The sequence below is a fragment of the Carcharodon carcharias genome, chromosome 3, assembly GCF_017639515.1.
Source record: "Carcharodon carcharias isolate sCarCar2 chromosome 3, sCarCar2.pri, whole genome shotgun sequence".
In the NCBI taxonomy this organism is placed as follows: Eukaryota; Metazoa; Chordata; class Chondrichthyes; order Lamniformes; family Lamnidae; genus Carcharodon; species Carcharodon carcharias.
Window position 1 is genome coordinate 188157662 of NC_054469.1, and position 14039 is coordinate 188171700.

Consider the following 14039-nt stretch of genomic DNA (forward strand, 5'->3'; position numbering starts at 1 on the left):
AAAAGGTTAGTATGCAGGTAAAGCAAGTAATTAGGAGGGTAAATAAAATGCTATTGTTATTGCGAGGGGAGTTGAAAACAAAAGGAGGTTATGCTTCAGTTATATAGGTGAGAGAGGTGGTGACATAGTGGTATTGTCGCTGGACTGGTATTCTAGAGATCCAAGATAATGTTCTGGGGACCTGGGTTCAAATCCCACCACTGCAGATGGTGAAATTTGAATTCAATAAAAATCTGGAATTAAAAGCCTGATGACGACCACAAAGCCATTGCTGATTTTTAAAGGAGGAAGGAAATCTGCCGTCCTTACCTGGTCTGTGACTCCAGGCCCACAGCAACATGGTTGACTCTTAAATGCCTTCTGAAAAAGTGCAATTAGGGATGGGCAATAAATGCTGGCTGAGCCACATCCCATGAACTAATAAAAAAAACACATCTGGGGTACTGTCACCTTATATAAGGAAGGATGTAAATGCACTGGAAGCAGTTCAGAGAAGGTTGTGTTATGACAGGTGGAGTTTAGAAGACTAAGAGGCAACTTGATTGGAACACACAAGATCCTGAGGGGTCTTGACAGGGTCGATGTGGGGAAGGGGAAGAATTAAAAATAAGGGGTTGCCCATTTAAAACAGCGATGAGGGTTTTCTCTGAGGGTTGAGTGTCTTTGAAACTCTCTCAAAAGGCAATGGAAACAGAGTATTTAAGTATTTTTAAGGCAGAGCTAGATAGATTCTTGATAAGCAAGAGGGTGAAAGATAGGTGGGAATGTGGAGTTGAGGTTACAATCAGATCAGCCATGATCTAATGAATGACAGAGCAGGCTTAAGGGGCCGAATGGCCTACTCCTGCTCCTAATTCGTACATTTGTATGTATGAAAGTAAAAACTCGCAAGAGCACTATACCTTGTCAGTAAAATATTTTGTTACAGTAGTTGTCACAGGTGATACAGCTGTGGAAGGGGGGCCAAAGTTGAAGGTAGGCAATGCAGTACTTTTAATTGGTAAAGATACTTCTGGCAGTTCTGGGGCTGAGGCCTGTACCTGCAAAGGGCACATTATTTGCAAGTTATAGTTTTAATATACAGCACAAATGCTACTTGGCAATGAACAAACACACTGCATCACTCCTACAAAAATGGCAAGTAGGCAAGCAACTCAAAAATGTTGACAATGCATAATACATTGTATATGCTGCATAAATCAAGTGAGAGGGAATTAAGGGTTATAATTTAATTACAGGCTCAAAGCTAAGTTGATGATCAAACTGCATTGTTGCTAATTTGAAGGATTTGGCTCAAGACTTGAATTTTGACTGTCGAAATTCAAAATGGTTTTCAAGTTATAAATGATCCTGTGTGATTGTGACAAAGGTAAATGGCCCCTCCTCATACTGTCTGAAGCCTCTGAAGGTTTATCACGCCATCCTCCTCTAGAACCCCTCCACTATCAGCCAGCAGGGTGGGACGACACTTGCCTAGCTCCATTCTCATTGTTTCAGTTGTATGCCAGAGGATGATCTGCAACAATTTCTCTTGTTTCCACATTGTTGCCTCTGGTATTCCATAAGGATCTATCCTTGACAATCCTCCCTCCTATTTCTCATCCACATGCTGTACCTCGGTTACATCATCTGAAAAGAGTGTCAATTTCTACATATGCTAACAACATCCAGTTGACCTCATCACACGACTCCTACACGTCTTTAACTTGTCACATTGCTTGTCCAACAACTGGTACTGGATGAGCAGGAATTTCCTTCAACTAAATATTAGGAAGGCCGAAGCCACTGTCTATGGTCCTTGTCACAAGTTCTGTCCCCTAGCCATTGGCTCCATCCCTTTGGTTGGCCACAGTCCAAGACTGACCCCAAGATGAACTTCTGACCACACATTCACACCATGACTGCCAGATCTCTTTAACATCACCTGACTCTGCCCCAACCGTAGTTCATTTGCTGCTGACGCCCTGATCCATGCCTTTGTTAGCTATAGGCTTGGCTACTCTTTAACGCTCTCCTGGCTTCCTATGCTCTATCCTCTGTAAACCCGAGGTCATCAAAAACTCTCCCAACCATGCCCTAACTCGCATCGTCCCATTCTCTTAAAACCTGTGCTTGTTGGCTCTCAGTTAAATAATGCCTCAATATTAAAATTCTCATCCCCATTTTCAAATTCCCTCCCTAAATGTCTACCTCTTTTTCCTCCTTCAAGACAACCCTCAAAACGTACCTCTTTGGCCAAGTTTTTGGACAGCTAATATCTCCTTAGGTGACTCAAAACTTTTGTTCGATAAAGCTCCTATGAAGCACCTTGGGATGTTTTACTATGTTAAAGGGCTATATAACCACAAGTTAGTTGCTGTTGTATTTGCAGTACTGTTTGAAAGGATCAGGATTTTGCCATGTAGAGTTTGGACACAGCTACTTTGTCTGGTTCCAGACCAAACTCTGAGCTGCTCCACAGGTCCCAGGGCACATTCCTTTTCTGTTCATATTTTCTTGGTAATTTTTTTGTTTCATCCTGCTGAATCATAGGAGATAAAATTGGAATCATTCAACTAAACTGAGTAAGGTTACTGTCTTATAATCCACATAGCCCTTAAACTATGTTATGAGACCCAATGAATGGTAAATTACCTGTTTGTGAAATTAATACATCACACTAGGGATGAAAAGTGAGGTAAATTACTCAGAACCCATCCCTTTCATGGTTTGCACCAAACTCCAATCACAATACATACTCCCCAGCCCACTGCTATTCTGAAGTTCTTTCTAAAGACTGAAGAACACATACATTTTTAAATGTAGGAAGGGAAAAGAAAGAAAATGTGTGACATGGAGCTCTTTTACTTCCTTTCACTTAGCATTACCAGTTTGGTTTGACAAATGGAGCTGTGGCTTTTACAAAATGTGAAAAAAATCCATTCTTTTGTAATATTTTTCTCATTCTTTAAGCAATTTTAACAGTGAGGAAAGAAATCACTGAAGGATTTTTCTGCCCTTTTGAGATTTGTGAATAAGATTAATTTCCACATTGCAGCTGTTCCACCTCAAAATTTCAACAAGAGTTATAAATAGTGCCAGAATAAGTACACCCTTTATTACCAAAGATTTCCCCAGATACATTTATTTGAATATTCTATGACCAGTCCACTATTTTATTATAAAAGCAAAATACTGCGGATGCTGGAAATCTGAAACAAAAACAAAAATAGCTAGAAAAACTCAGCAGTTCTCATCTCACTTCTATTTTTCCTTAGTTCGGATGAAGAGTCATATGGACTCAAAATGTTAACTGTACTCCTCTCCGCAGATGCTGTCAGACCTGCTGAGTGTTTCCAGCTATTTTTGTTTTTGTTCCACTATTTTATTAGCTCAACACAGCTCTCTTCAATGTTTAGTAATGTAACTCCTTGGTTCTATCAGACAAATAAATTCCAAATGCTGATGTAGACTGCCTGAACAATCAAGCACAGGAAACCAGCACTGCTGCAGCATCTGCACCAACTTCTCCGTCTCTGCTAGAGGGAGGGCCAGTGCCCCAGGATATGAGCGATGCAAAGATTGCCACCCTACATATGAACAAGGGTGACCATAGTGATTCTAACAACTATTGAGGCATCTCTCTGATAAGCACCATGGGAAAAGAATTGCCCTGGTCAGGTTGCAGATTCTGGCTCAATACATCTACCCTGAATCTGAGTGTTGTTTCATAAGTGGAAAATCTACAATTGACAGTCTCCTCAGTTGGCAACTGCAAGAGAAACGCTGTGAACAAAGAAGGCCACTATATATTGCCTTCATTGATCTCATAAAGGCATTACACCACGTGAGCAGAGGCAGTCTATTTAAGCTGGAGAAAACTGCTGCCGCCGAAGCTGCAAAATGTGATCTCCCATTTCCATGGCAATGATGGTGGGCAAGGTCAGCTATGATGGGGCAACATCGGAACCCTTCGAGATCCACACTGGGGTCAAACATGGTTGTGTTCTAGCACCAACACCCTTTGGCACCGTTTTCCCTTTGTAAGTGACCTGAAGGCATATGACAGCAGCAGAGGGTGTCTACTTACATTCCAGAATTGCTGCAAAGCTATTTAGCTTTGCTCGCCTGACATCCAAGACAAAGACGCACCAAGTCTTCAAAGAGCTGTTCTACGCTAACAATGCCGCATTGGCATTCCAAATCACAGAACACCTTGTAATGTGGCAAATGGATACTCTCCAATGCCTGTAAAGTTTGGTTTGACCTTTAGCATCAGGAAGGTGAATGTCATGGTCTAGGGTGTTGCCATACCACCATCTATCAGCATTGGCAATATGACACTGGAAGCTGTTGATATCTTCACATATCTAGGCTCCACAATCACCAGCAATCACTCACTTGCTGAAATAAATACATCCATCGCAAAAGCTACAGCTATTATGTCCAAGCTGAGTAACAGTGTGTGGAACAGCAGCAACTTGACTGAGGACACTAAAGTGCGAATCTACCAAGCTTTCATTCTCGGTGCACACCCCTACAGTAGTGAGACATGGACAACATTTGCTCGGTAGAAGGAAAGGCTGAAGTTTCCACTTTAGTTGTCTTAGATGTATCCTCAGCATCTCATGACAGGACAAGGTCACCAGCTCAGAGGTCCCAGAGTGTGTGCAATGGCTTGGTCACTTTCATTGGATGGAGCACAGCTTTTACTCAAACACCTTCTGTATAGTGAACTGGCCACTAGGGCATGACTTCCTGAACTTCCATACCTCCGCTACAAGGGCAAGTGCAAACGAGATATGAAGATGGCATTCATGACACTGGCAACTGGGAGGCAGTTGCTAACATCTTATGACTTCTGGAGGCTGACTGTTTGGAAGGACATTGGAAAAGGTGAGCAGAATCTCAAAGCTCAGCTGGCCAAGAGGGCCCAGAGAGAACAGAGGTGAGCAAATCATGCACCTTCACAGCCCACTGTATTCCTCTGCAACAAATGCAGCTGAGACAGCCATGCCTGACTGGGGCTCCTGAGCCACATCAAGCAATGCTCAACACAGAGCTGACCATCACAGCGCACACCATTGTCTCACCTGACGAAAGGCTGCCACCATTAGTAAATCTGCGCCATTCACAGACCTCAAAAAGGTGAAAAAAATCCATCATGTTAAATTATGGAGTCAACTCAACATTTCTTGTAGCACCATATGTAAGGAATACTGTACAAATTGAAAGCTCAACTGTGCAACAGCTATTTCACAGGATGGAAGATTCAGTGCTGATGCTTGAAAACCTAGTAATACTGAATTGTATGAATTAGAAGACAATTTACTCTTACTTCCTGTGCACCTCTGGATGAATAATGTCCTTTATCTCTCTTCATTTTTCCTCCAGCTCCCCCAAATGTGAGACCATTGGTTGCATGAGAACCAATTACTTGATATGAACAGCTGCTATCACTACAATACAAATAAAAAGGGAGAATGTCAAAGGAAAACTGATTAATGATACAAACTCCTGTCTGAAAGTAATTCAATGCTAATAGTATTGCAGATACCATACCTTTTTGTTGCTTGAAGGCTAATTTCAGGGGCAGGTGATTTCTCCCTTGTTCTCTAAAAATACCAAGAAATTGAAATTTAAGAAATGGATCTAATTTATGTATATAATTCCTTTGATGCATATTAAAAAATTGTGTAATCTTATAGTCAAATCATCAGTAAAACCTGTCATCTTACAAAATGTGATACTCATTTAGCGGTGAAGTACCTAAACAGTTTAAAAAAAAAGAGTACCACATATCAGACTTTTGGGAAATTGGAACATAAGGTATTAAAACAATGGTGGTAACTTGGGTACGTAATTGAATTAAGAGTTAGGAGGCAGACAGCAGTGGCGAATGGTTGTTTTTCTGACTGGAAGTTGGAATCCAAGGGTTTGGGATTAGGATGATTTGTCGTCTTATTTCTGCTCTGGCTCTGCGTTGAGCAGCTTCACATCCTTGGTGATTTCAACCTCTATCTCAAATCATTTTGCGCTCTCTCTCTCTCTACTAGGTTTACTGCCCTCCTTTCACAAAACTACTCCTTCATATAAACCGCCCTGCGCACATGGCCACCCCCTCGATCTTGTTATCTCACACAGCCGCACTACCCCTTTTGTTGCCATTACTGATAAGATAATCTCTGATCATTTCCTTGGATCGTGCTTTATCCACATTCTCCTCCTCCACTACCCACTATTCCAAGCCAATTTCCCCACTTCTTTCTGTATCAAACCTTAAAAAACTCTCCAACTCACTTACCTTTACGCTTTCAAATTCCCAACTATCTATCACTTGGCTTTTAATTCAAGGTGGCATCTTAGCAGCAACTGATTCACTAAATCACATCCTCTCCAGCACCTTTGATGTCCTTGTCCCCATTACTCTTTCCCACCCTAATGGCTGTCCCTGGAATATCCCTCATCTCACTCCCTTAAATCCAGGGGAGATTATGTACATCTGTGGGGACAAATGGCTTAACCATTCATTGCTAGATCTAGCTAAGTCACTTAAAGCATTATCAGGCTACGCTCTCCATCACTAGAACTGTCCATCCAGGAAATCAGATGTGACACCCAGTTTCTCTTCTCCACCATTACGTGTCTTTTTAAACCAGCTGTCCCTGCCTCCTCCAATAAGTGAGATGATCTTATGGATATTTTGCTACAAAGATCCAGGCCATTCGTTCAGCTACCTCTGCTACTTCCCTCCCTTCCCCTAGCCCACTAGGCCAAACTTAAGGTTTCCCTTGCCAAAACCTGAATTTGCAGGTTTGTCTAGACTCTCTCCTCATATCATTTCTGAACTCATGTTATTGATGAGACCCACCTCTTGTTCTCGAAACCCTATTCCGACCACTAAATTTCCATTACTATGGTTACTGTGTTAGATGAAATTATTAATGGTTCTCTCCCCACAGGTAGTGTCCCCTCTCATCATCGCCCCTCTTCCCCATGCAAACTATCACCCCACCTCAAAGTCCTTGAACATGTTATTGCCTTCCAAATGCATGCCCGTCTTTCTCACAACTTCTTGTCTAAATCCCTCCAATCAGGTTTAAAGCACCACCATGGGACCAAAGCAGCTCTCACCAGTCACATATTACACCCATTCTCCTGGTCCCATCTGCAGCTTTTGACATGCAGAGCATGAAATTCTGCTCCAATATCACCCCACCATTGTTGGACTCGCTGGGAATGCAGCTGTCTGGTTTCATTCTTTCCCATTCTGCTGTAGCCAAAAATCACCTGCAACAGCTTCTCTTCTTGCTCTGCACCGTTATCTCTAGTGTCCTTCAAGGATCTAACCACAGCCCCTCCTTTTCACATCTACATTCGCAACATCACCCAAAATCATGGTGTCAGCTTTCACATATATGCTGACAATGCACAGCTCTACCTCTCATTCACTTTACTTGATTCCTCCTGTCTTAAGTTGTCTGACAACCAATATTGGACAAGAAGAAATTTTCTTCAATTAAGTGGGATGTCAGAAACATTGCCTTTAGGCCCTGTTACAAACTCTGTTCCCTCACAAATGACTCCATCCCTCTCCCTGGCAACAATCAGAAGCTGAACCAGGCCGTTCACAACTTTGGGCCCGAGTCTTTTGTTCCAGGTCGGAACCCCTATTTCCAACTCTGATCAGACAAAAAAAAATTCCCACTTAGCTTCCTCCAATTCTACAGGGCAATCTTCCAATGGACGATCCTGCAGAACTCAGTCAGCACAGAAAACCTGAGGGAGCAGCGGAGAGAATCCACACAGGAGTTATGCCCCTATTTCACAGCACTAGCTGCCACATTCTGCTTAGTAAAGAGCTTAAATGCCCTAAAGCTTCTTTGGAAAGCCACAGAGAGAAGATAAACGTGCAGGGGCGGCTAGGGAGGGGCCAGATTCCTGAACTTGACCTCGGATAAAAAGATGCCTGAGGAAGATATTGTTTCATTTAACTAGCAGTGAAGAACAAAAAAAATTACAGTGCAAGTGAGCAACACTAACTTTAAACAGCAAGAATTTTTCAATTCCAATTACAATAATTAATCAAATGATTTCATTTCATTTTTTATTTACTGGAATAGATTAGAAGAAAATTAGGAATGTAAGAGGAACTATGAAATTAAATCATGGAAAATAAAACAAAATAATAAAATACCTACAGGCATATAAAGGAAAGTTGAGATGGGAATAGGGGCACAAATGTACAGTCATGATAAAAATCACAGGCAGCCATGGCAGAATGGTAGAAATAACTGTTTTGTTCAGTATTTACCAGGGAGATGCATCAAGTGAACATTGACGATGAGAGTTGAAATGATATACCAGATTTAAAGTAACAAGATATTAAATAAGCTTTTTTGATTGACTAATTAATTAAGGGCATGGATTTTCCAGTGGTAAAGACAGCACTACCATAGAGTCATGTCCTGGGCCCAACCCATCTTCAGTTCCTTCAGCAATAACCTTTCTCCCAACATAAGATCAAATGTAGGGATGTTCGCTGATGATTGCAAAGTGTTCAGTACCACGTGCAACTCCTCAGATACTGAAGCAGACGGTGCTTGAATGCAGCAAGGCCTGGACAGCATTCAGGCATAGTGGTAAAGCCACTGGACTAGTAATCCAGAGGCCCAGGCTAATGCTCTGGCAACATGGGCTCAAATCCAATCAAAGCAAGTAGTGGAATTTAAATACACCTAATTAATAAACCTAGAATTGAAAGTTGGTCTCAGTAATGGGGACCATGAAACTAATGGCTATTGTAAAACCCCATCTGGTTCACTAATGTCCTTTAAGGAAGGAAATCTGCCATTCTTACCTGATCTGGCCTACATGTGACTCCTGACACATAAGCCATGTGGTTGACTTTTAACTGCCCTCTGAAACGGCCTAGCAAGCCATTCAGTTCAAGGGCATTTTGGGATAGGTAATAAAAACTGATCTTGCCAGTGACACCCACATCCCATGAAAGAATGAAAAAAAAACTTCACCATATAAAGTTATATTTAAGAACGGAGATAGAACATGTCCAAGCAACTATAGGCCAGTCAGATTATCAGCAGTAGGAGAATTAATGGAATCCCTACTGAAGGAGGAAATAGGAAAATAGCCTAGAAATCAAATATACATTAATAAAGTCAACCTGCATTTCAAAAGGGAAAGTTTTGCTTGACCACCTTCATTGAATATTCTGAACTAACAGGGAAGATAGCCCAAGGGTATTACAATAGATAATTTACTACATAACAGACGAGATAAGAACGGTCAAACCATGCAGAGTTAGGGGACAATTAACAGTTAGCAGCTAGCTGAAAGACAGAAAGCAGAGATATGGGATAATAGTAGCTTTCAGAGGCAGGAGGTAAGGAGTGGGCTTCCACAAGAATCAATGCAGGGGTCACTGTTGTTGACTGTTAATATTAATGGATCAGATTTTGGAATCAAAAACACAATCTCTAAAATTGCAGATAACACCAAATTAGGAGGTACAGTCAACCATGAGGGGGACAAAGAATTTCAATTAATAAACTTGAAGAATGGACATTGGCAAATAAATTGTAACATATATACGTGTGGGGGATTACATTTCTGAAAAGAAAAACAGAGACCGTATAATACTTGGACAATAAGATTCTAAATGGGGTAGAGGAGCAAACGGAATACATACACAAGTCACTAGATGTGGTGAAACAGGTTAATAAGGCCTCAACAAAAGCAAACCAAACACAAGGATTACTTTGGGAGGCAGAGAATCGAAAAGCAGAGAAATTATGCTAAACTTGCAACAAACCTTGGTTAAATCACATGCGGAGTACTGCGTGCTCTAGTCAACATATTATAAAAGGACATAGAGGCATTCGTGAAAGTGCAAAAAAGATTTACAAGGATGGCACCAAAACTGTGAGGTTACACCTGTCAGAAAAGAATGAACAGGCTGCGTCCCTTTGCTCTTGAAATGAGAAGACTGAGGGGCGGCCTAATTCCTAATTTTTAAGTTTTAAAAGGTTTTGATATAGCAGACAGTGTTTCCGCTGTGGGGTGAAGCGGAACTGGGAATCATGAATAAAAGATGGTTACCAGAAAATCAAATAGGGAACTCAGGTGAAAATTCTTTCCAAGAGATAGATATGAATGTGGAACTTGCTTCCACAGGGAGTAGGTGAGGTGAATATTACAAATGCATTTAAGAAAGGAAGAGAGAATTATATTGATAAGAGTTGGATGAGGAGGGACAGATAGACTCAAGTGCAGCACAAACACTGGCATTAAGCAAATATAACATGCAGATATTCAAAAAGTAATATATTTATTTCTTACATTGTTTTGAATTTCTGTCCTGTCAATATGTCTATTACCCTGCCCTCCGGGGGTCAGAGATGGTTTAAAAAAGATGGATCTATTTGCAGGTCCAGAAACAATCACAGGTGTTTGAAGTTTCTGGACTGGAGGGCCCTGTGTTTCCAGCTGAAAAATAAATAGGAATAGGATTTCAAAACTTGCAATAACAAATTTTAATTTTACTTTTTTTTGTAATCATGGGCTATTTAAATTGGAGCTACCATACAGTTATTTGTCCAACAATATCATAATCAAATGTTTATTTGCCCATGGAAAATCAATTACTATCCTCAGTACCATATTATATGTACAAAAACTTCAAGAAGCAGGACTACCTGCAAAACACCAAACAATTTCCTCAACCTAAAATTAGAGTTAGCAACTAAAAGTTTACAAATAGATACACTGCAGTTCAGAGGAAATCCTTCTTCCCAAAGCACTTCTTCCCTTTACTAAAGCTGGCAGGAACAGCCTCATAGCACCCAACTATGTGTGTAGCGCAGTGAATAGACAATTGAACTACATTCACCAAGGAGCAGCTGAATGTATTACAAACAGCTGCTCTGGTAATATTATGCTTCTGTTACTTAAGCCCATTTGACTTCTGTTGCCATCGTTCTATTCCTCATCACATATGTACTTCAACTTTAAGAACAAACACTGCAGAGTTTTTCAACAAGGTATTTAAACATGATCTGATGACAAAAATCAATAAGTTTTTCTCTTTAAAATCACAGAGATAACGAACAAATCTAACTGCCAATGGCAAATCAAAAGAGAGGAGGGAGGGGGGAATTCAACACGTTTCTATTTTGCCTACGTCTCCAAGACATTGGACGACAAGACACTATTACACACTTTGTATTTGCTGTTTGGGTTCTTTCAACTAATTTAGACTGTGCAAATTCACTTGCCACTAGCATCAAAAACAATCCTCTACCACCAACCAGTCCATCAAACTCTAATAAGCGAACTATTGCCAGATAATGCTTCAAACTTGCATTGATTACACATATGAATAGAGCCCTTACTTTTTTTTGTAAGGATCCCCTTGTAAGTTACATCTTCCAAGTTAGCTCTTCAAATGGAATGTAGACATTTACCCAATATGAAAAAGGGTTCCACAATATCCTACCTTTCTCATCTTGGACTGCCAGCCAGTCACATCTACAGTACTTTTCTCCAAGGACTGAAACAAAGTTCACATTAAGCATGATCAGCATTGTGGAGGAGGCATGAAATATCAGTTAAGATAAAGAGCAGAGGAATGATAAAAGGAAAAGGGATTCAAAATATTCAGAGTTCTGTCTACTCTTAAAACAGTTTTAAACAACATACTTTTGAGTGCTGCAATGGCTTGAGTACTCATCAGCGAGATTATGTTCAACATCTCATAGGCTTGCGCACACACAACACACAACACACACACACACAGTCCCCAGTTATGGATATTCTTTGTTCTCAATGTACCTAGTAATCTACACTAATATAGTGCTTTTCACAAAGTAGTTTACATTCAATTAATTGATGCTCTTCATTATTGATCTCATAAGAACCACAGGGAAGATTAACTTGAACAGAACAAAATACATACCAATAACAGGATTTAGCATTTTTTGAAATAAGTTGACAAAATTTACAACCTCAGGACAAGTTAATTTAAAATAAAACTAGAAATTAAAGTTTGTGTCAACAAAGTTTTTATGAATATCAAAAAAACATATTCCAAGATACAAATTAGCAAACAAGGAGAGTTGTTTTCACTTACTATAGGCAATGGAGATATCACTGTAGATGGAATTCTTTTAGCATCCTAAAAGCACAGTACGTAATGTTACAAGAAAGGTTTTTCCTTCAATATTTAACCATTCATTTTTATTCCCCTTATTCCTCTAAAGTCCAATCACTGACCAAAAGATGATTGTAAGGACTCATCCTAAACTCCAGTCCTCTGGCATCATACGGTGGTTGGCTTTCTCATCTTTCACTGCGAAATGCCTAGCTTTCATCAGCACCCTCTATTTCTTTTTTTAAATTATGCTTAATGGGCCAACTAACACTTGCAGGATATAAATGAATACAGCTGCAATCAAAATAAGTTACTTATAGATTCCGTTAAAAGCTTCAACTGTAACGCCAACAAATCACAACCAAAATCATTCAAGTAAAAATGGTTTAGCTTTTGTTACTAAATGCTTATAACAAAAGGCTTGAAAGAAATTGAGCTGTTAATCCACCTCAAATGTACAATAAAATATATCTACTTTCATAAGATTTTGAACACTATCCAAGAACAATAATAACAAAATAGAGATCAGGTCATTTTATTTCTCCTGTTTATTGCGTGGGCATGTGACTTGTCACCATTTAGGCTCAGATAAAAACAAAAATTTTAAATTAAAACCTTGTTTCAAGATCACTATATTAAAAAGTTGATGAGATTGTCATTTTAAGTCCCATGTAAGGATTTAAAAAATGCCAGATATAGGTGAAGTGGAAAGCATCTACAAATTCAAACGGAGTTGCTGGAAATCATAATGAATTGACAGAAAACCCCTCAATCAAATTGCTGATTTCTAGGGAGGATTCTCACAATGTCAAGCTCAATTTTCAGGTCAATACAGAATAAGCTTAAAAAAATACCCCAAGGATCTAGAAGGGCATGGAGGCGGCCTTAATCTTGCTTTTCTTCACCTAAGACAACAGTCAGCAATATTGGCTTATTCAGAATACCATCTATCTTCAGCAACTCAGAAATAAATAAAGCAGTATTTGTTGCCAACTGCCATGGAGTGGCAACCACAGTTGGATTGCCACTCTGTTCCTTTTTATTTACCTTAGACTGCAGCTGCACATATCCCAACTGGACATCAAACCGGGGCCTGGCGTGAAACGTACAATGAATCTAGTACAAGACTCCTTCCAGTGATGGGCAGCAGCTGCGGGGTACGTGCAGCCGTGTGTGTGTGTGTGTGTGTGTGTGTGTGTGTGTGTGTGTGTGTGTGTGTGTGTGTGTGTGTGTGTGTGTGTGTGTGTGTTAGCGTGCGCGCCTGCCCGCGTGTTAACTTGCCCGCCCGTGTGTTAGCACGCCCGCCGGCGTGTTAGCACGCCCGCCCGTGTGTTAGCGCGCGCGTGCATTTGTGCGCGCGCGAGCGAGCCCGTGTGCGCACGCGCGAGCCCGTGTGCGCACGCGCGAGCCCGTGTGCGCACGCGCGAGCCCGTGTGCGCACGCGCGAGCCCGTGTGTGCGTGTCCCCATATCCTTGTGTGTGTCCGTCCTTCTGTGCATCTGTCCGTGCGTGCGCGCGCCGCCCTCGACGCATCTTCTGGGGTACCACTGGGATATGACCCAGTGGAGATTGGAATTTCTGCGAGCATGTTTTAAACTCTCGAATCAGGTTTCAGCTCCACCACAGCACTTAATTAGCCCTATTCAAAGTAATAGTGAACATTCTTGGGGATGGTGTTGCACTATCCCATCACATCCTTTTTTATCTGTCTGTGACCTTTGACACTGTTGCCCAGGCCACATTCCTCTGCTGCCCAGACAAATGAGACTTCTCTCACCTGATTCCACTCTTTCTTATCCAGTCATAGACAGGGGAGCTGCTGCAAAGGTTTCTCTTTTAACTCCTGAACATTTACCTTGTTCCATCCACCCCTTTCATTGATCCGTTCCAT

The 14039-nt window shown here is 40.9% G+C and overlaps 1 protein-coding gene across 4 annotated transcripts in view; it reads right to left on the reverse strand.

Annotated features, from left to right (window-relative positions):
• nup153 (nucleoporin 153) overlaps positions 1–14039 on the reverse strand; it is a 65372-nt gene that overhangs the window by 29093 nt on the left and 22240 nt on the right. For 3 of the 4 annotated variants that reach the window (XM_041183836.1, XM_041183837.1, XM_041183834.1), the window contains 6 exons: positions 12128–12172; positions 11495–11548; positions 10339–10485; positions 5542–5594; positions 5318–5438; positions 903–1040 (listed from right to left, as the gene is read on the reverse strand). In XM_041183836.1, coding sequence (XP_041039770.1) covers positions 903–1040; positions 5318–5438; positions 5542–5594; positions 10339–10485; positions 11495–11548; positions 12128–12172 — 558 coding nt within the window. The remainder of the gene's footprint in view (positions 1–902; positions 1041–5317; positions 5439–5541; positions 5595–10338; positions 10486–11494; positions 11549–12127; positions 12173–14039) is intronic. The other variant, XM_041183835.1, reaches the window with a different exon arrangement.